General features: G+C 31.2%; 1 protein-coding gene across 3 annotated transcripts in view; it reads right to left on the reverse strand.

Annotated features, from left to right (window-relative positions):
- Window positions 1-23,261, reverse strand: part of LOC129957034 (cell adhesion molecule Dscam2-like) — a 329,511-nt gene that overhangs the window by 59,331 nt on the left and 246,919 nt on the right. For all 3 annotated transcript variants that reach the window (XM_056069149.1, XM_056069150.1, XM_056069148.1), the window contains exons 8-11: window positions 18,754-19,161; window positions 10,241-10,402; window positions 2,073-2,360; window positions 772-897 (exon numbers count right to left, since the gene is read on the reverse strand). In XM_056069149.1, coding sequence (XP_055925124.1) covers window positions 772-897; window positions 2,073-2,360; window positions 10,241-10,402; window positions 18,754-19,161 — 984 coding nt within the window. The remainder of the gene's footprint in view (window positions 1-771; window positions 898-2,072; window positions 2,361-10,240; window positions 10,403-18,753; window positions 19,162-23,261) is intronic.

Raw genomic sequence — 23,261 nt, forward strand, 5'->3', positions numbered from 1 at the left:
TTGTGTTTCTGAGTTATCGAGCTTATATGTTTCTGGAAGTACAGACCAACAGACGGTCAACCCCTCATTGGATTTGATTCAAAATTTGACAGGCATCTACACTATATATGTTAAATCTGTATACCGAATCTTATCTATCTAGCTGTCTTCATTTTGTAGTTACCATGTTAAATTACATTCAAACAGCAGGACAGATGGACTTCCTGTGAACGGATTTTGTTCAAAATTTGATAGAAATTTTAAAATTTGGTGTTAAGATCGCGTACCAAATTTGATCCTTCTAGCTTAAAGCATTTTTAGAGTTATCATTGTCAGAGACAAATTTATATATATATATATATATATTTTAAAGTGTTTTTAGACCTTAGGAAGGTCTAAAATGCTTTATTCGCTTCGTCGAAAACGCTTTATTTGATTCGTCAAAATCTTGAGTTCAAAATTTTTAACGATAGCTGTACTTTCTCTGTATTGCGTATACAAGAAAGTAAAAATTTTGACAATAAAGGCGCTAAAACATCTTGGCATAACAGGTGGGTGATTTCGGAGATTGAAACGGCAGCTTCCAAAGAGTGATTAAAAGGTGATTAAATGGGTAGTTTTTTTTCAATCCATGTGACTGAATGAAAACTAAAACGTACAAAATATATTGAAGCGATATGAGAGATTATCCTCTTTGATGGAAGATTAAATATCCCGACATACCCCATGATTAGATCAGATGCAGCTGAAAGCGACAGGTTGAAGTAACAGTAGAATCAAACAAAAACTTACCAGTGTATATCATTTTCTTCCACAAAATATTTGGGGCAGGAAATCCTACAGCAGCGCAGTCCATCCAAACGGTATTACCAAGAACCACAGAAATGTTTTGTGGCTCCACTGTCCATTGTGGAGGCACTGAAAAAATGTAAATAAGAACTATTTAATATTTATTTTATTTTACATATCTTAAATATTCCATCAGATCAAATTTAGTTATCGATTAGTCTTTATTTTCTTGTCCAGAATTATAAGTCTGATTTTTAAAAAGGTAAAAAATATAATATAGAAATACTTTGATTAATCGCCATTTGTTAACGCTTAGCTGGGGAGGTGAAAATTTAGCACTTAACTGGGGAGGTGGTTCTAGGAGACCACCTTTTCTTTACACTAAAATAAAATTTTTTAATGAAAGTATTATTATGAATATCAGCCAATATATTTTTCTTGATATATAAATATGTTTTAGAAATTTTTCAAAATATATTATCATTGAAATAAGTATTTGCCTTTGAACGCACATTTTCTTCTCAAATTACATGTTGCAACACGTTACTTAATGAAGTTTAAGTGAATTTCGTAGATGTCACTACGCAGATAATATTTCATGGATCGCTTTAAAGTTACGTTTAAGTGAATCAGATTTCACTTATATATACCCAGTTTTTAATTATTTTCTTTATTTTAATATACTTTACTATTGAAAGCTCATTACTTCTATCATTTCATTAGTGAGTCATATTTAATTCATTGAATGAGTCATTTCCATTAAATATATCTAATATTTACCATTTACTACTAGCTGTGTTATCATATTAGTCGAGGAAGCCATATTAAATGTAATTGGCATGTGTAATGTTCTGTTGTTGTTTCTTATGGTACTTGCCATGGACAAGCCTGATGTTACGAAGGCAGCGATTTTAAGCCGGTGGGGGAGTGTCCTTGTTTATTTTAGTAGCGCCAACTAGGCCAAGAGTACGACTTAGCTACTCACGCATCACTCATTCGCTTGCACAACCCCTTTTTACCGGAGGGCACATTCACACATCACAGATAGAACAACGGAAGAACAACCATGCGAACCGGGACTCGAACCCACGGGGAAGACGCGCTACCCCTATGCCAGGACGCCGGCCGTGTAATGTTCTTTGTCACTGGACCACACTTCTTTTGAAAGTTAGAATTGACCAATGATTGACTATCCATTTTTTTCAGTGTACTTTATTACTGAATGCTCATTAGTACTATTACTTAATGAGTCATATTTCATTCACTGAATGAGTCATTTTTCATTAAATATATCTAATATTTACCATTTACTACGAGTTGTGTCGTCATATTAGTGGAAGATGCCATGTTGGATGCGACGCACGTATAATGTCCTCTGTCACTGGACGACACTTTTTTGAAAGTTAGAATTGACGAATCATCGAAAGTCTGGACCGTCGTGTCACCGTGAGCAATGAAAGGTAATCCGTTTTTCAACCAATGAAAGCGAAGAGGCGGGTCTCCTTTCACGACAAGACACATGAATTTAGCACGTAATCCTTCATCTGTAACTACACTATCTCGAAAGAAGTGGGGGTCTATGACCGGTGACACTGGAAAGAAAGAGAAAAAAAAGACAGCAAATTAGAAAATAAAATGTTTCATATATCTTAATTTGAAAAATAAAGATCATAAATAATTTTAAAAATGTACAAATATAGTGATGCTGTACAATGTATGGTATTAAAAAAAATAAATTGACAAATAAACGCAATTAGAAAAAAAATCTTCCATTGTATGTGTTTTTGATCTATCAGCAGCATAAAACGTAGCGAAACATGGAAATCTCGTGCTTAACTTTTTTAATAAAAATATAAGAATGGTGATATTTTTTTTCAAGAAAGTGAAGCTGCTGCTTTGTGTCATATAAGTAGAAGATCCTCCAGTAATATTTTATTCGGTGGTAAAGGAACATAAAACAAATTCGATTTTCTTTGAGAAACAAGTTAACATCAATTTTCTTTACGTTTACGCGAGAAAAATATTGACAGGAATTCCTTAGGTAGCTTTGAGGAGCATATGAAGTAAATAAAGTAAAAAAGGCTCGCTATCCAATAATTGGATAGTGTTTTACTTCGACATCACCTGGTTGAGCGCTTTTATCCCTCAAGAAAAAACGGTCCCTTCGCTAATACTTTATTTCATATAGAAAATGAAAATAGGCTAGAAGAATATATACCACTGAAATAGCATTTTAGTTATATTACAAATAGTTCTTTTTGTGTGTGTGTGGTATATCGGTATATTTTAAAAACATCACATAATATATATAAATATTTTTATATTATACAACATCGGTGATAAATTCAGTGGGGGGGGGGGACTTCTTTGAGAAACAAGTTAAAATCAACTCTCTTTACGTTTACGCGAGAAAAATATTGACAGGGATTCCTTATGTCGTTTGAAGAGAAGATGATGCAAACAACGTAAAAAAAAGGCTCACAACCCTATAATTTGATAGTGTTTTACTTCTACTTTACCTGGTTGAGCGCTTTTATCTCTCTAGAAAAAAATGGCACTTTCGCTAATACTTTGTTTCATATAGAAAATGAAAATGGTTTAGAAGAATATATATCAGTGAAACAGCATTTTGAGTTATATTACTAATAATTCTTTTTTATTTTGTATTCCAAAAGAAATATCTGTATACTTTAAAAGAATCACATAAGATTTGTAAATATTTTTTACATTATACAACATCAGTGACAAAATCAATGGAAGGGGGTGCTTCTTTGAGAAACAAGTTTACATCAATGCTCTTTACGTTTACTTGAGAAAAATATTGCCAGGAATTCCTTAGGTAGCTTTGAAGTAAAACGAAGTAAATAACATAAAAAAGGCTCGCTATCCAATAATTGGATAGTGTTTTACTTCACCTGGTTGAGTGCGTTTTCCCTTCTAGAAAAAATGGCACTTTCGCTAATACTTTGTTTCATATAGAAAATGAAAATGGTCTAGAAGAATACATATCAGTGAAACAGCATTTTGAGTTATATTACTAATAATTCTTTTTTATTTTGTATTCCAAAAGAAATATCTGTATATTTTAAAAGAATCACATAAGATATGTAAATATTTTTATATTATACAACATCAGAGACAAATTCAGCAAGGGGGGCAGAGACTTCTTGTGTACAGCTGACCACTCCGCCACCAATGAGCAAAGCAATATCGCCAGGATTTGTTGTGGCAGAGGAGGCTATTGTGCTGCAATTTCCCCCTAAAATAAAATTATAATTCTTGATTTCTTTAAAAAAATGATTACATTTGTATTTTCTTAATCTTTTTTTAAAAATTGGCTGTATAGTTTTCTGACTTTGCAGACTTCTCAACTTGTAGTCATTCTATTCGTGAGAGTTTGAGAATATTTTTTTGACAAATTATTCCATCATTTTTTTTTATTAATTATTATAGTGTCCTCTATGATGTTTATTGGCAAAGTGCAAATGGTCTGTAAAGTGTTTCGACTTATATAAGCCATATGGTTTGATAATCGATAGCTTTGGCATTTTGGTTTTGAGATAAATATTTTGCCAAATTTTTTATAGCGTTTATTGTAATGGATCAAAATTTTATTCTTTTACAATTCGCTAAAATGCATGATTTATAAATTCATGAAAGTCGATTAAGAAAACACCTTTGCTGATTGCTGTAAAATTTGGTGACAACAGGAGAAAATATGATTTTTATGACTTCAGCCCTTCCTCCTGATTAAATTCCTTGATTGGTCATAGCACAATTTACAGAAAAAATGTCAGAGTAGAAACATTATTATGTTAAGAAAAGTGTATGTGGAAATTCTGCTTTGGTATTAACATAAGACAGGAACAATTTTTTTAAATCGTAATAACGTAAACCATTTTGAAAAACACAACGGGATTCAAAGATTAAGTCAATAATGATATTGGCCTTTAATTCCATTACAACAATTAAAAGCATTGTAACAAATAGTGTTAAGAAATATTTTTAAAAAAATTATTGAAATTAATAAAAAAAATTCAAAGTAGTGTAACATTCCCCGTTTCCCAGTAATGATAAGACATTGTGTTGTACTGATTCATTGTGTCGTCGCTGTTACTTACTCAACTCCTCGGGATAGCCAGATGGTGGATCTTTCCACCTGGGTGGTCTCGCATCTGCTCATTAGCAACTACGATGGAAGACCACATAGGGAATTCCTCGTCCAAGAGGTATTGATAGTACCTTCAAAGAGAAAGGGGTGTCCAAGCATCTGTATGCTAGATGTTTCTCTTTATGAAAGGACCTTCCCACGACCCACTGGCGCCACTGAGAGAGAATATGGCTGAACCCCGATTGGCCGAAGGAGAGCTCAAATGACCAATGTAAATTAAGTGGCGGATATTGTCGTCAAAATAAAGCGCATAATTTTTTTTTTCTTTTTAGAGGGGAGAGAAGAAACGAATTGCAGAGGACGGTTAGACTACGCCCACGAGTTCGGAGTCTCAGAAACTACCCCTGGAGTTCTGGAGTTCGTGTTGCCATGATGGAGAACTGAGTTCCAAGAAAAAACCTTCGAATTTTGCTATTGTTTCTCCTACTACAGGTGTAAATATCTATTTATTTAACCAAGATTAGAACAAGTTGTTCTTTGTATATATAGGACTGTAAAATAAAGAATTGTCTGGAAATTCTGCTTCGTTATTTGATCAGTCTAGATCAGGAAATTACAGTAGCTAGAAAAGATTATTATAGAAATAATAAATTAACTTTTTGTAGTATTGTAAAAGTGGATTTTGTGCGATTATATGCACTAAATTGTTGTAATTACCAAAAATTATTACAATTTTGATTACTTTTTCATTAATTAAAAATCTTATTGAAATTTCAGAAATCCTGTTTTTAGTGAATGTTTACTTTCCAATAAATAACTGCATTATTATGTAGCTTTAGATACAGTAGTCTGGTCTGTAGAGAATTCTGTTTCAAAGAAAATGGCATTATCTAGTTTACAAAGAAACATTCCAAATTAAAAACATAATTAAAATCCACTTTCTTTTGAATTTTATAAATTTACCAAAGCAAATTCAGAAATCTAAACAGAAAAAAAATGGTAGTTAATCATTGCAACGTATCATTGGTTTTTTTTCCATGGCATGTGAAAAATATTTTTTTTATCTTAAGATTTTTGGAAAATTGTACTTTTAAACACATTTTTTGAGTATTTCAGCTTCTAATTCTGAAGTTAAAAGTATAATTAAAGCAGATGTAGAAACGAAAAAATACTTTTTTTTTCACGGTCCATTATTTAAAGGTAAAAAGGTTGATCGATAAAGTCTTGGAATGCATTCACTTTGAGCTTTCGAGTATTCATTTTTCTTCCATTTTCAGCTACTTTTTATTTCCCCTCTTTACTTATTTCTTCTTTTAGAATAAATCATTTTTCTTTTCTTTTCTTTTATACATTTCTCCGAGAAAGGGGCAATTCCATCAGTTCTACAAAAATTCTTCGTTTAACACCTTCTTTTTTTTTGGGGGGGGGGATAAAAGAGAAGTAAAAATTCGGTATTTTTCAAGACCTATTCATTGATTTTTTTATATTTATTTCGTTTCTGTCATTTTTGCAAGGCAAGTAAAATGCTTTTGATCTGGGTCTTGAAACGTCTCAGTAACTCGGATAAAAGGAATGACAATTTATTATCAGAAAATTTTGGAGTTTAAAAGCGTTCTTTGAAAATTCCAAAATATAGATTAGACTTATATTCCTGCGTTATTTACCATTTTTTAATATTTTTTGCCATTTGATGTCGAATTAAATTCGAGATTACTTTTTATAAAGTTTTTAAAACTTTTTGTAAATTTCTCTACATTGAACATTATTTTTCATTCATTTTATGAATATATTAGCATGAAAATTATTATCATAAATTTCTTTACCACCTATATTTGAATTAATTTGGAAATTTAGATTCTAGAAAAGAAAAGAAAAATCATATTCCAGATTAAATTTATTTTAGATGGTTTAAAAAAATTTTAACACTGAAAAAAAGTAACTATCTTGACAATTATTGCCTCAAATGTATAAATAAAAACATCTTCATATACTTCAGAACATTACGGTATAAACAGTTTTGATACAGAAATACAGTTTTGGATAAATATTTTTTTCAAAAAATTCAATTTGCTCAGTTGATAAGATTAATTCAATTTGTTAATTAATTAATGTATTTCTGATTGCTTCTGTGACAAGATAGTTAGAGTAATCTTTATACTGTTCTCTAACGGGTTTTCAAACCCTCCGTGCTTTTGCGCATGCTTTAGGATAGGTTTAATTCTTGAAAACAGGGGTGAGATGAAAGATGAAAGGAGGAGATGTCTATATTTATCAATAAAATAAACTCGAATTACTTCCGAAATAAAATAAATAAATTTTGAATTAAAATAAAATGATACGGTCAGAAATGACATGACTCATGCACACATGAACATTTTAAATGAAATAATATCTAAAAGGGCGGAAATCAAAGTCAAAGAATGGCGAAGAATTCCTGAAATGTGCTCATTCTTCCGGTCTCACCCCTCAATAAGATAGAATCGTCGAAAAGTGGTAATCTTAGGATACTGAAATGAACAGTATATATGTCAGATCTGCATTGAAATATGAATCAAGCGATGTACATCACAGAAATATGAGTTATGATGCGTTAGGTTGGTCATTTAATCAACTGTATTTACATGTACTACTAAGCATTCAACAAATAGTAAATTAACGACAGCAATAGAGGATTTTAACCCTTTACCTGCCGAGGATAACTTGCGAGATTCGGTCCCCAGGGTCACGTATATATATACGTATATAGTTGCGAGATGTATAAATACGCCAGGGGCAGTTAACACATTGACTTCGGGAGACGTATATATACGCCCGCGGCAGGCAAGGGGTAACTATAAACCAATCTTAGCTATTCATTAATTTACATTTTGCCTCAAAAATGTGAAAAGTTTCACAAGGAAAATGTCTTTTACATCATTAACCTTCAGAACAAACAAACTATTTTTTTTTAATTTGAAGATCACAAATTTGAATAATAAATAGTTAGAATCCTTCTTCTTCTTCTTTTTATTTGTTTGTATTTGCTGCTGCTAATGAATTAATTAAGCTTATAAGCATAGATGATCTTCTCAACACTTAAAAATCTATTTCTTAGTTTCCATATTTTCTGAAAGACTCATTTAATTGATAAAACAATTGATAAATTTTGTAACATCCTGAAGCAGAATGAGAAATAAAACATGTCTGCAACTACTTTAAGCTCATTTAAATGTTTACACCTCCTGGAAAGCACAGAGTATCATTTATCTATTTATGAAATTTGACGTTGCAACAGTTGCATTTACTCTATCTTCTTTTTTGGTTAATTGATGGCAATACCTGATTAGGTATGCATTCCACAGTGCAGTGTGATTGTTAATAAGGTGATGAGATGCTGTTCTGTTAAGGTGGGTGCGTTAATGTCTTGTCTTGTCTTCGTGCTTTGCGTTTGTTTTGTATGAAATATGATCATTAAAGAAATGTTCCTGAAAACATGGGCCCTCTTGCTCGGATCACGGATTATAATTATCTTCATTCCACCACAAACTTTATTGCGAATTTATTGATTATATATATTTTTGTACTACGATTTCCTGCAAGATTAAATTCTACTTGTAACTTAAACATGCATTTATAAAATTTGAAACTGGCCAAATTTTCCTTGTTGGGAAGAGTTAAACACTGAATTGTGCACCCAAAACATTGCCATGTAAGCTGCTCATACAAACTCTATGCTGGCAGGCCAGTTTATGTTTTGAACAAGGGGTGTAGGATACAAAAAGAGTTATCACCAATTATGTTCTCATCCTGTCCCCATCGTTTGAAATAGAAATTGGCCCGCTTGTATAGAATTTGCACGGTCAATTAGGCCGGAGCACGGGTGAAAGAGTTAGGCAAGAAGATGAAGCAATATTAATGACAGTTAGTGGAAGATTATATTCTCAATTTGGCAGAATTCCAAATTCTGTCTCACAACGATACAATACAATCAGATGTGTTCATTCAAAAATTAAAAAAAAAGAAAAGAAAAGAATTTTGCATTTAAAGATAAACCGCGTTTGTCAGCAGATCAAAGAAATATTGTGCTTCATCATGGTGAACAAAGCTTCATGTATCCTACGACATTAGTAAAAAGACTGGAACTTATTACTAGAACATCTTCAAAACTCGTCAGAATTTGGTAATTAAGTCATTTTATGTCCACCATAAATCTTGACATTTCTCCATCAGATTACCATTAATTTTTATCTTTCCAAATTTTTTTGAATATTTGAAATTTTAATACTGATGATAGGGTTAAGTTCAACTTCAAGAACTAAATGAACCAAACTGTGTCTTTAATAAAAAACCGCCAATAATAGCAAATCAAAGAAATAATGTGCTTCATCATGATGAAGCGAGTCCTCATGCATCCTATTTCAATGGCGAAAATACTGAATGCCAAGCTATCTTTAAAATTCTTTAGAACTTGGTAAGGATGTACTTTAATGTCCGCCATGAGTGTCAATATTTCTCCATTAGATTACCATTAAGTCTTATCTTTTTCAAATTTTTTTGAATGGTGAGAATTTTATTAAAGATGAATTTGTTTAAATTCCTCTTCAAGCGTCTTAAACTCATCGTGTCTTATACATCTTACGTTATTGGTAAAATCAGTGGAACTTAAGGCGAAAACATCTACAGAAATCGTTAAAACTTCCTAGGGATGTGTTTTTATGTCCACCATAAGAGACATTTCTTCATCAAATCACCATTAATTTTTATCTTTTCATGGTTCACTTCTTAAATGGTTGACATTTATAAATGATGATTAATTTAAATACAACTTCAGGAATTAAACAAACTTTACATTTATCAATGGTGGCAAATCAACGTATTATTGGATTCCATCACGAAGATGCGTGACTCATGCATCCTTTTTGACTCATGCAGTAAATGTTACTGGAACCTAATGTGAGGCCTTCAAAAATAGCTAGAGTGCGGTAAGAATGTATTTTTTATCCAACATAAATGTTGATATTTCTCCAACAGATTACCATTTATGGTTATCATTTCAATATTCCTTGAATGGTTGGAATTTTAATAATGATTATTAGGTTAAATTCAACTTGATTTGAATCCCCTCCCCCCCCCCCCCCAAAAAAAAAAAATTAAAAATTTTATGTACATGGGGTTATTATGCTACTGAAAAATATATAAATTCCATAGACAAAAGAAAGACTGACTCTAGGGAAATAGATAAATGGTTTGGTAAATTTCAGTTCATGAAACAATAACTATATATTTTGATTTAAAAAAAAATCTACACTCATTTAGTGACCAAACCAACAGTTTTTCTGAAATAAAATTCTTCACAAACTGATGGCAGAATTTGTTTCTTACCCACGACTGATACATGTGTTGATGCAGTGGCAGTCTCTCCTTTGTCATCCCTTGCCATACAACTGTATTCGCCCTCATCCCCCTTGCGCTCCACACTCTGTATAGTCAGACTACCCCCGTGGCTGATCTTTTGACGGTGGTTGAGTGGAAGATAAGCAACGCCTAGAAAAAAAGTAGATAAAATTAGTGGCAAAATAATTTATAAAATAAATCAATCTGAAATTTTCTAATGGACAATTAGCAGAATGTAGAAAAAAATCTATCTGAAAGTGCTTTTAAGTATTAAAATTGTTTGTAACAAGCTTCTGGTAAAGTCTGTTCTTACGAGTAGGCGATTGTGACTTAAGAATTACATGGCATCAGATAAAACTACTTTAAAATTAGAAGACGAATTTGAACCAATATCTGCTAAATATGGTCGTGTTTCTCTCCTTCCTAAGAAGCGACTGGCGACGCATTAATAATGAAAAATAAGTCAAAACTGCGGGGAACTCAATTCCAGCGTATTTAATATGAAACTTTTAGAACTATGCGACTCGCTCTTTGCTTAATATCTTTCTTCCTCTCTGTAAATTCACTCGTCTGCTTTTGGTCAGAGCTCAGAGACGACTTACCAGAGCCTGATGTGATCATGTGCTATCAAATTTTAGCGAACATAAACAGGATGGCTTAGGGAATTTAAATAAATTCAAACATCAGTAACTATCAAATAAATGAAGATAATGTTATAGAAAATTAGCGCAGTGAGATAAAGTGAAAAGTTTTGCAGTAAGCAGCATTTGCAGAAAACAACAGCGCACAAGCAGCAAATCTCTATTATCAATCTTAATAACATAAAGCCTCCTGAGAAAATTCGTCGAGGATCAGAAATCCAAAGAGAGAATTCACTCGACTACTCGCTTGAGCTCAACTTAACTATTACTAAATCTCTTTTTTTAGCTCGAATCAGTTTTTATTATTTTCGTGACAATGCAATAAATGTTTTAAAACAAGCGCTCAAACTCGAGAACTAATGGATTCAAGATTCACGAATATTATGGATCCTTCATTTTTGTAGCCATGTTTATCCCAACACCAGTGGTCATTGACCCGGCATCCATTAAAGCTAAAAATAAAACTATTTCCCTTTTCAAGAAACTAATTCGACAGTGAGGCAATATAAATTGGTAACAACAATACATGCCAGGCTTTTTAATCTATGCCGTGCTTTTAACACTTGCCGGGGTAATTTTCTATTCGTACGGCTCCATGTTAACCCTTAAAGGATGGAACTAAACTTTGGCTTTTTTACCGTGATTTAAAAATGAATTTTTAATCTTGAAGCTATCTTTGTAAGGGTTTTAAATTTTATCATTTGGCATAATATAATATATAATTATGCCAAATATAATATATATTTGAAATAATATATAATTTCTTCTTAGGTTATAGATGTTCACTCCGAAATGATATTTCGAAATTTTAATTGGATTTTTAAATTAAAAATCACTGCAGATTGTAATATATTTTCGATTTTTTTCGATGACATCGAAGCATATTACTGAACAAAAAACATTCTCATATTGCTTTAAAAATAAAAATAAATAAAATAAATTTTCTCCGTGCTTTTTATATCTGCTATGAAGTTCTGCATTTAATTTACGGACTAATTTTCATTCATTTTAAATTCATATTGTTACTTAAGTACTCTATTGTGGAACTCAATGACACCCACAAGAAGTAGAGCTAAGCCAATTTATTAACTCAATTCTGAACTGAGAACACAGTGACTGACAGATCTTAAGCTTTTATACTAACAGGGAAAGTTCCAGAATACTTTTCTGGAGACAGTAAATAAAGTTCAGTACACTTATCTGGTAAACTAAAGAAAGGTCCAGAATCTTCTGGAACATGAAATAAAGGAAAACATTAAATCAAGGAATTAAATATTTACACAAACTGTGAATCGCATTGTCTCTGGCGGGATTCGAACGTACGATCTCTTGATTATGAGATCAGTGCTATGTCCATTCGGCCATGGTGAGTCGACGGCCTTTGTTCTATGCGGCATTATTGGCTTTTCTATTTTTTATTAAAAGATTTAAAGCATTATTTCTTCAAGATTTTGCGTTTTTGCTTTGAATTAGTCACTTCATTTGATACCCAAATGCACAGAATGCACAAATTATTTATACGAATCATCAGATTTTGTTTATACCATAACCGCAGCTGATATGTAGATCCACTAAATGTTAGCAGATTATATATGCTTGTCTTCACTATGTATCTTGAGGTTGTGTATGATTATGTGCCTATGAGTGTTTCTATTACTGTAGACATAATGATACAAATATTCAGTCTGTAAGGTGATGTTATAATTGTAAATATTTTCAGAAGGTGTCTTCATTCTAATAAAATGTATTTTAATGGGGTTTTTTCCAACCATGATAAAATTGAATCGTTCTATCATTTGTTAAAATTCCAAGCAAGGGTTTGGAAGTTTTCAGCCTATTATTCAATAACAAGTCTTTCAGTAACATAATTATAAATCAAATTGCATGTCTGTAATATAAAGATTATGACCCTTTGAGATATAAATAAAATAAACGTAACCAAGAACTTTAGTCATCTCATTTTTCGTCCCTAAAAGTATCCATATATTTTTGTCTAACCTTAATAAATTTTGCAATACATTTTTAAGCATTCTTTACAGCTATGCTTCCCTTGATTAAATAATTCCGCTTATACATGCCCGCCATACAAAATTTTTATGTACATTTTTTTATGCGCACGTTATTGATAATACTATAAAATTAAAAGCAAATTCTTAAAAGTAAAGTAAAGATAAACGAATCAATTCTAAAACATTGTCATTGTCCAGATTAGAATTTAGACTATTGCTTTCTCTCTTTAATTATTTATTTTTGCTAATTTAATTTTGTAGATTTATAAATTATTCTTTTATTACATGTTACTGGATGAATGAATAATTCGAACAAATAAGTTACGAAGTAATGGTAATAAGTGCTTCTACAGTTTAAAATGTGTGTAGAATTTCCTAATCTTTATCGCTAAAGTGTATGTCTTGTTTCCTTGTAACTATAATGTTTTAAAAAATGTCAGTTATAAAATATAAATGTAATTGGTTAGAATCTAAATGTTTGGCGCGCTGTGTTAATCGCCAACGTGAAAGACTAAACAATCGAAATAATAACAGGATTAGCAACTTCTTGATGTAAATGTTGGCGTGAAAACATTTCATTATTGAGCTATTTTCACATACTATACTAATCTCATTAATTAGTATAGTAATTAATGAAATTAGTACTAATTGATGAAACTAAACTTAATTAATGAACTAAAATTAAAAAAGAATTTCTATGCAAAAATTAAAGAAACACTTTTTTTAAATTAATTAATTTCAAATTACAAAGTACGAGAAAAATTATCGTGGAAAAAATTTTCAAAATGATTTCGATTTATCCATTTATTTTGTTTCCTTTGTATTTAAATGGAGAATTTTTATTGGCTCCGAGTCTTAAAATAATTTATTTTTCTCGAGTTGCTGAAAATCGTTTGGTTTTAATACGCCGTTTCATTTTCCGCTCTTGTTTGATTAAAACAATTTTCATTCCTCTTTGAGAAAAGATGTTGAATGAATGAAAGAAACTGATAAAATGATGAGAAAATGCTACTAATAACAAAACTCAGCTAGTTTCTTTTCCTTTTGGTTTTTCATTTATTCTTTGCGATTTTTTCTTCAAACTCATGGCTTTCAATAAGTTAGGTACACTATTATATTCTCATTACCTCGTTATAAAAAAATGTTAAACAATTTTTATGTTTAAAAAAATCTGCTCGGTTTTATCTTCAAATGCTACAAACATTGTAGTCTTTACCGATGCTCTTTATAACGGATATTAAGGAACAATGATGGCCTTTAGAAATTTAAAATTAAGACTAAGTAAATATAACAAGCACTGACGATAACGGTTAATAAATAAATATGCTTTATTTGCGTTAATTTTTAAGCAGTCAATTTTTAAATACATTATTTTGGTTGCTTTATTTACATTAGTATCTATTTTCTTCTTAACATTAATGATTTGGCATTGTTTGGCGAAATGAAGTGAGAAAGATTTGCAGACTTTCCTCCTTTCTTGTTAAACAAATAATTCTGCAGATGCAAATATTTGTTTTTCGAATTAAAATCAGACCTGATTAATAGACACAAAGGCTTCGCCATTTTATTAAACAAACATATTTATTATGTGTCTCCTTTTAAGAATTTTTATTTAAACTGTGCAGCAATTTCATTTTCTTTGCAGATAGTGACAATAGATGATCAAACAATTTAGCTCAAAACAGTGCGTTGAGAAATCATTTTCTAATAGTAAATCCAATCAAATTGTGGTTAAATAGAATTTGAAATATTTAAATAGAATGAAAAATTATTATATAAAAGATTTTATAAAATCATTTTTTAAAAATATTTTTATTTCTTTTAATACGTCGAATATACCGAAATTGGAATTGGATCACGAAATAAGAGAATATTTTTAGAATGAAGTTACTATGGGCTAAATTAGGAAAAAATATCTTGGAAATTAATTAAATTGAAATTAGAATTAAAATATCATTACACACACACACACACACACACATATATATATATATATATATTCATTGGACCATTCAGATCATAATGGTTCAATTCATTGAACCATTATGATCTGAACACGCAACCATCTGAACTAGAAGAAAAACAGTGTTTAAAAAGGATTTTTAAAAAATATTTTCTCTTATTCGTAGTATAAAAAAAGTATAGAAATTGTCAAAACAAAAAGAAAAATCAAACTCGAGATTTTCCCGAGTTTTCACGGTTCAGATTTCCACGAGTTAGAAATGCGCACTTTTGGAAAAGGCTCATATGTCTGTCTGTGGCAAATAGATGGACTCAAACTCATTTTGAACTAGACAGACAAAATTTGATATATGGCCTTTACACCAGATTTGTAGAATTTTCATTAAATATTGAAAAAAATCCGTTCAGAACAAGTCAGTCTGTCCGGTTATTTCAATATAAGCTAACACGATAACAATAAAATGAAGAGAGCTAGATAGATAAAATTAGGTTCCTAAATTTAATATCTATAATGTAGACTTTTATCAAACTTTGAACCAATTCCAAGAATGATTTTACTGTCTTCTGATCTATATTTTCAGAAACATACAAAAACGATACTTTAATATAAAAATAAATACATAAACTTAATAAAAAGAATAAATATATAAATTTGGTATGGAATTTTCTGACTATAAATGCAATTTAGTGTCAAATTTTTATTTCAATCAACTTCGAATTTCGTACATTATTACCCTCATGCCAAGGATTAATCGCCAAGAAATTCACCAAGGATTCATAAAGACGCCAAAGGTTGATATTTCGTGCGCCAATATTATGCAAGGGGTTCACCTTTATTATAGAGTATACGAGCAAGTTTTGTGGTGACCACTTCCTCTGGTTTATTGAATGATAAATTTGTGAAATTGGTCATTGAATATATCATAAAAAATCAAATAAAGTTATTGTTTGTTCAAAAAAAAAATGCTCATCAACTCATTATTTTGGACTTTTTTTCTTTGCGCATGAGTATGTACTTGTAATGTGCACTTCGCAAAGAAATCATAAATATGCACTATTCCAAATTTATTTCAGATTTAACTTAATTTTTAATTTTGCCACGCTGTAACATGATTAGCTTTGATAACAAATATGAAAAGGCGAATATCAATTAATGGAATAACCAATAACCTTCCAAAATTAATCCACCAAAACAAAGGCGATAGCTAACATAACAACTCACTGTACAAAAAAATAACTTTCCATGCGAAAATAAACATCTGGAAATATAAAAGTAAAATTTTCAGCAAGGAAAACAGTTTTGAAACGATAATTAAATTAGGAAGCCATGAGATGAAAAGATTCACTTTTATTAAGAAGTAGAAGAAAAAAATTCGTTTGGCTTTGTTTTAAAGAAATTTAATTTGAAAGCTCAAAGAAGCCACGCAATTGCTTTATAATCTTTTTTAAAACTGTTAGAGGTGAGTAAATTCAAAGAATTTTTTTAAAACGAAGACATAATTCTGAAATAACTTTTAAAAATCTTTATTCTAATGATTTCGTGAAATCATTAGAATCAGTGTTTCACAACACTAAAAATATCTGATTTCTAATAAAGTAAATAAAGTTGCAAAAATTAAAGATATTTGATGGTTTGAAAATATAGAAAAAAATTATAGCCCGAGATCCTTTACTATCATTTTTCTGATTTTGCGTAGAAAAATTCATGTTTCGAAGTATCTTAAGAAATGCTTAAAACATACTACAGCTGTATTTTAATTCATGAAGAATGATAACAGAAATGTACACTCTTTTGCTTTACTTTCAAGATACTAAGATGTTATGATATTTTACTTAGACATTTTTTTCTGCAAAAAGTCAGAAACAATATCTCCTAATAAGGAAAACTACTCATACGCATAAAATTCGGATAACTTTGGTGGAATTTTAAATTTGTATATATGATTTTGATATATATAAATTTAAATTCGGATAATTTTGCTGGGATTTTAAACATATATATATATATGTATATATAAACTTGATATATATAAGTTTAAAATCCCAACAAAATTATTCGAATTTTATGCTTGTGAGTAATTTTTCTTATTATGAGATACTTTTTCTATTTTTTTGCAATTCCAAATATACATATTTGTCTACTTGAATTAAAAATATTTTTTTCTTCTAAGCAGTATAAACACTGTAGCTTAAAGAGTTTTCACTGTGGAATTTGGAAGATCTTTCTACTTAGAAATACTTTTTTTTTGCGTTAGAATTTCGTTCTTCTCAGCGAACAATTCTAGGTGAATCTTTAATTACCTCATAGATATTTTCATCGGCTAGAATTCTAACGAAAGTGAGTCGATATGAATAAGCAGAGATATTCATTAAGGAAAGCTGTCTACAGTTGGTAACATATCATTAGGAAAATATGAAAAAGGTTTGAATTATTTAATTCCTCTCAGCGAACAATTCTATGTGAATCTTTAATTACCTTGTAGATATTTTCATCAGCTAGATTCCTAATGAAAGCGAGCTGATAAGTATATGCAGGGATATTCAGTAAGGAAAAATCTCTACAGCGGTAACAAATCATTGGAAAATTATGAAACTTAATAGATATAATAAAAATATTCAACGTATTAAATACTACAACTAGAGATTGTTTTGCTGTGCAAACTAACTGTATTAGATATTCCTTTTCACTGGCATGCAGTTGATGTCATAAAACATCAAGTCATTTACGAAGCTTATGATGGATACCTATGCTGGCCTGAAAGTTTGAAACTTTATACTCCTGTATTTGAATTTTTCCTAAGTTGTCTATAGCGGTAGCAAATCATTAGGGAAATATGGAACTTTGTGGATGACATAATAATAATAATAATAATAATAAGGCGTTGTTTCTTTGAATTTCACTTTCATTTTTCTGTGTCCTTCAGTAAGGATTGTAATTGTTGAGAACTAATCAACGGCTAGATTGCTAACGAAAGCGAGCCTATAAGAATATGCGGGGATATTCAGTAAGGAAAGCTATCTATAGCGGCAACAAAGCTTTAGGGAAATATGGAACTTTATGGATGACATAATAAAAATATTCATTGAATTAAATACCGCCACTAGAGATCGTTCTGTTGTGGAAATTAATTAAGCAATTTATTCGAATTCTTTTTAAGTGGAATTCAGTTGACATTATTAAATATTAAAGTCCTTTTCGAAGTTCATGATTGTTACCGATGCTGGCCTGAAAGTTTGAAGCATTATACTCCTTTATTTGAATTTTATCGCTTTTTCTACCTAAAAAAATATTTCTTCACTTTTAAAAGCGAATAAAAAAGACTAGTTTCTTCAAATTTCACTTTCCTTTTTCTATGTCTTTCAGTAAGGATTGGAATTGATGAGAAATAATCAAAGTCAAAAATTTGCACTGAATATTAGTGCCTAATCAGTTTCTCAAAAAAAATCAAACAAACGAAAATTGGCCCGTCTCACCGTGAATATTTGTTGATATGGAGAAAAATATTGAGTATACACTCTATGTTTTTGCTGTATTATACTCTCTGGATTCCCAATTTTTAAAAATATTTTTTTATTCTCTTAATGTCTTCTAATCACTTCATTAAGTTTTTCACAGAGATCTACATTCCCTTGATGACTGGTTAAGGATAAATGGTTACAGCGGAATTTGCGAACTTTAATTATGGAAACCCTGTACTTCTTTCTTTGATGATCAAATAAAGAAACGGAATATCTTTGATTTAACAAATACGATGATGTCGGAAATATTCTTTTCTCTATCTTACCTGTCATTAACTGTTCAGCAAGATCTCTTGAAATTTCATATATGATTTTTCGAAATCTGAGCAAATTACATTTTAAAAATTTATAATTATATTGTGTTACCTACCTTTCAGCCATCGTATTCCTTTGACTGGATGTCCACCATATGGACACCTCAATACCAGATCTTCACCAGATATGGCTGTTATGTTCTTCATGCGTCTTATAAAAGGAGGACCATAGACATTCAGTCTGTTGGAGTGGTACACAGAACCGACATCATTTGTCACATGACACTGGTACTCCCCACTGTCTTCAACCAGGATGTCAGTGATATTCAAAAAGCTGGTAACGTGGCCAATGTCACTGGCGTAGTCACCAGCTATTATTCGTGGATTCTGACCCAAAATTGAGTCATCTAGATACCACGTAACACTTGGGATTGGATTGCCGGTAGAGATGCATTTTAATGATATCGAATCCCCAGGATGGACTGTGTGTTCCGAGAATACTGATATGAAAGTAGGAGCAACATCTGAAAAGAAATTTTCAACAATTATAAGAAATAAATAATCTGATTTGTTGTGATATCAACACATATAGAACTATAGCGTTAAATTTAAGCTTACTTAGAATAGAATTTGAAATACAAGTGTTTGTACTGAAATTTGGATAAAAATAGATTATGGTGTTTAAGCTCGCGTTTATAGAAGATGAAAATTTTGAAAGATCCTGAAAGAATACATTTTGTATACCGTTGTTGTTCATGAAGAGAAGAATAGTTTTGAATATAATTTTCATCAATTTAAAATCACTCATTAAAAAAAATGAAACTCAATATTTTCGTCGACGAATACTTAATACTGTAATTGTAGTAGAAAAACAGAACAGATTGTAGTAGAAAAACAGAACAGATTGTAGTAGAAAAACAGAACAGATTGTAGTAGAAAAACAGAACAGATTGTAGTAGAAAAACAGAACACATCTTTTTCCCAAATGTATAGTAATTTAATATTACTTAAAATTCTTCTATGTCAGTCTGTTTAAAGCTTTTTTAAATTTCAACTTGTCTCTTTGTTAATCAGAAGTAAGATGGTAAAAGTGAAAAAAAGCAATATTCTGATATTTGTCTAAACAATTTTAAAGGGGAAAAATATCCGATTGTCAAAATTTAGTTCAAGAGAATCTATGTCAAGTCTTCAGAAAATTCAAAGTGAATTTATTAATATCAAAAATATTAATATTTTTTCCTTTTTCTAAACCTTTAACGTACATCTGTCTTATGCATCAATATTTATTGCTGTCCACGAATAAAACTTTGGAAATTAACAGAATGTCAAAACTTTGAGTTTCTGTTAATTTCCAATATCTTTTTTTTCAAAAATGCTGGTAATCCTACAAAAAATTAAAAAAAAAATGCTGGTAATCCTACAATTTTTTAAAAAAAATGCTGGTAATCCTACATTTTTTTTAAAATGCTGGTAATCCTACAATTATTTTTAAAAAATGCTGGTAATCCTACAATTTTTTTTAAAAAATGCTGGTAATCCTACAAAAAATTTTTAAGAATGCTGGTAATCCTACAAAAAATTAAAAAAAAAATTTAATGTTATGTAAAACTTGGTAAATAAAAATTGGATGAAAAATTACGCTGGAGTGAAAATCAGAACAAACTCCATCATTTTCATTATAAGAATATTATGAAGCAAGGTTATTTAAAAATGATGATTCACATATAATTATAATTCTCTATTTTATGCCAATAAATTTGAGTCATTCTATATAATAAAATTAGTGCAGAACCCATGGTTTGTTGAACAAATGATTGTGTCATGTCTTGAACCATAGATGATATTTTCTACTTTTATAGATAAATGTTAACAATATTTGTTATATGAATTGCAATGGAATGAGTTACTAAAATTTGTAATTCATAATAATTAAAATCTTTAAGAAAAAGAAGTCGAAGTCAGTGCAGAATATATATGGTACGTGTCTAGATTGAATAAATGCGAGAAATTTAGAACAACATCTTCTTAAAATAAGAAAACATAATATTGGTAGAAAAAGTTTTTTTCCTGATGTTGTTTGGATCTAATATTCCATCAATTGAAATTTTCTTGATTAAGACTCATTAAAGATGAAATTTTCTAAAATAAAAAAGCCTTATTACAAAAAATGTCCAATTTTATTATTTGATTATTAATGTAGAAAGCTATAAAATTATTAATATTAATAAGAAGACGTTAATAGTTATTAATTACTGGTATTTTAGTAAATTATTGGCATAGCTTATGAAATTATACCAATTTTTTAATAATTTAGCCCTGTAGATAGAAGACAATAGACCCCTATAGACAAGAATAATACAGATATAACAACAGATATATAAAATACGAAAAAAGGAAATGCTTTAACATATAGCAACAAACTTAGAAATGATTCGCTAAGATACGATAATCAGTAAACTAAGAAATTCACTGAACTTGAAAGAAAGGAATAAAACACTATTTTTATTTCTAAATATATATTTAATTTGCAATTGAATTGTTTATTGTTTTGCCAACTGATATTTTTAATGCTTGTAGAATCTTAGAAGAGGCAATCAAATTAAAAAAGCAGCGAAGTTTATTCGGAACTATGAAGGCACTTAGAAACATGATGTTAAATGTAAGAAGTTTAAAATATTACTTTTGCTTTTCTTAGAACAACAAAGAGAAATATTGTCACGAAGATTGGAAATAACAAGGCTGTTAGGTTGAACAAGTAATCAGATTTATTCAAGCAAAGTAACTCTCAAGCGTACAGGACCGATAACTCGATCACAACTGGTGACACTTGACTTTATATACACTCTCAGAATGTTCGAGAAACATCCAGATAGAACATTTAAAGAAAGATCTAGAATCAACTAGAAACTAGAGAAATAATAAATAACATTTTAAATTAAAATTCCAGTCTTTGGATAAAACTGACTTGGCTGGTATTCGAACCTGGGTCGTGAAGGTCTACAGTCTCGTGTCTTGCCAACCAAGCCACAGGAATTGATATCAGTAGTTCATTATGCGGCATTACTCCCCTCCAAAGAAAGACAGCGCCCCGCTGTCAATCAGGTTAAGGGCTTTTACTCTGGAACGTGTCATGGGACCCTTGTAAATTTCTTGATTTTCGGCAGGTACGACATTTTCATTTTGACTGTCCTCAATTTCAATTTGCTTGTCGGGATCATGGTACGGTTTCATTCGCAGTACATGGACAACGTCTCTTGGTCGTCTTCTTCGGGATTCAGGGTCAAAATCTTGCACCTCGTATGTTACGTCTGATAAACGGCGTAAAACCTGGTAAGGCCCAAAGTACCTCCTTAAGAGCTTCTCGGAGAGTCCAACTTTTCGGACTGGAGTATAAATCCATACGAGATCTCCAGGAGCATAAGATACCATTCGGTGTTTGGCGTTGTAACGTCGACGGTCTTTATCTTGGGCACTCAGGGTTCGCACTCGGGCTAACTGTCTTGATTCTTCAGCCCTGGCAACCATCTTAGCGACGTAATCATCATCTACATCATTGGGAGAGAATGGCAACATTGTATCTAACGTCGTTTCGGCGTCGCGTCCATGAAGTAAAAAGAAAGGCGTAAAACCTGTCGTCTCCTGTTTAGCGGTATTATAAGCAAAGGACACAAACGGTAAAATTTCGTCCCAATTTTTCTGCTCTGTATCCACATACATGGACAGCATGTCGGTCAAAGTTTTATTAAAGCGTTCTGTCAGTCCATTTGTTTGAGGGTGATACGCCGTCGTGAAACGATGATCGATATTGCACAGGTCAACAAGGGTGGAAACAAGTCTTGCTCGGAAAACGGCTCCCCGATCCGAAATAATTACTCGTGGAGCTCCATGCTTTAGAATAATTTCTTCGAGCAAGAACTTTGCTACTTCTTCGACTTCGGCGGTCGGCAGGGCTTTTGTTATGGCATATCGTGTCAAATAATCTGTGCAGACTATGATCCATTTGTTTCCCCGACCAGATTTTGGAAATCTTCCGAGGAGATCAACCCCAATGCGATGGAAAGGTGCTGTAGCTGGAGGGATGGAAACTAATCGTCCAGGTGGTCGTTGAGGAATAGGTTTTCGTCTTTGGCAATCCCGACAATGCATGACATATCGGACAACATTTCGGTACATCCCTGGCCACCAAAATCTTTTGCGGATTCGGTCGTAAGTTTTTGCGAAACCAAGGTGGCCTGCCGTAGGAGCGTCATGGAAGTGTCGAAGTATGTCGACTCGTAGATGTTTCGGAATGACTGGTAGCCATTTTTGTCCAGCTGGATCAAAATTCTTTCTGTATAGAACCCCGTCAATTAATTCAAATCCTTTCTTTTCTATGGATCGGCTGTTGTTGTCAATGTTAATTTTTACAAGGTCTGGATCTTTTTTCTGTTCTATTGCAAGGTTCATACTCGTGGTAACGGCTAGGGATTTGTCTGTTGTATGAGTCTCATCTTCCACTGGATTTCTCGAGAGAGTGTCGGCATCCCTATGCTTCTTACCGGTTTTATATTGAATGGAAAAATCATGTTCTTGAAGTCGAAGGGCCCATCTTGCAAGCCTTCCTGAAGGATCCTTTAAACTCATA

The sequence above is a fragment of the Argiope bruennichi genome, chromosome 11, assembly GCF_947563725.1.
Source record: "Argiope bruennichi chromosome 11, qqArgBrue1.1, whole genome shotgun sequence".
NCBI classification, from domain to species: Eukaryota; Metazoa; Arthropoda; class Arachnida; order Araneae; family Araneidae; genus Argiope; species Argiope bruennichi.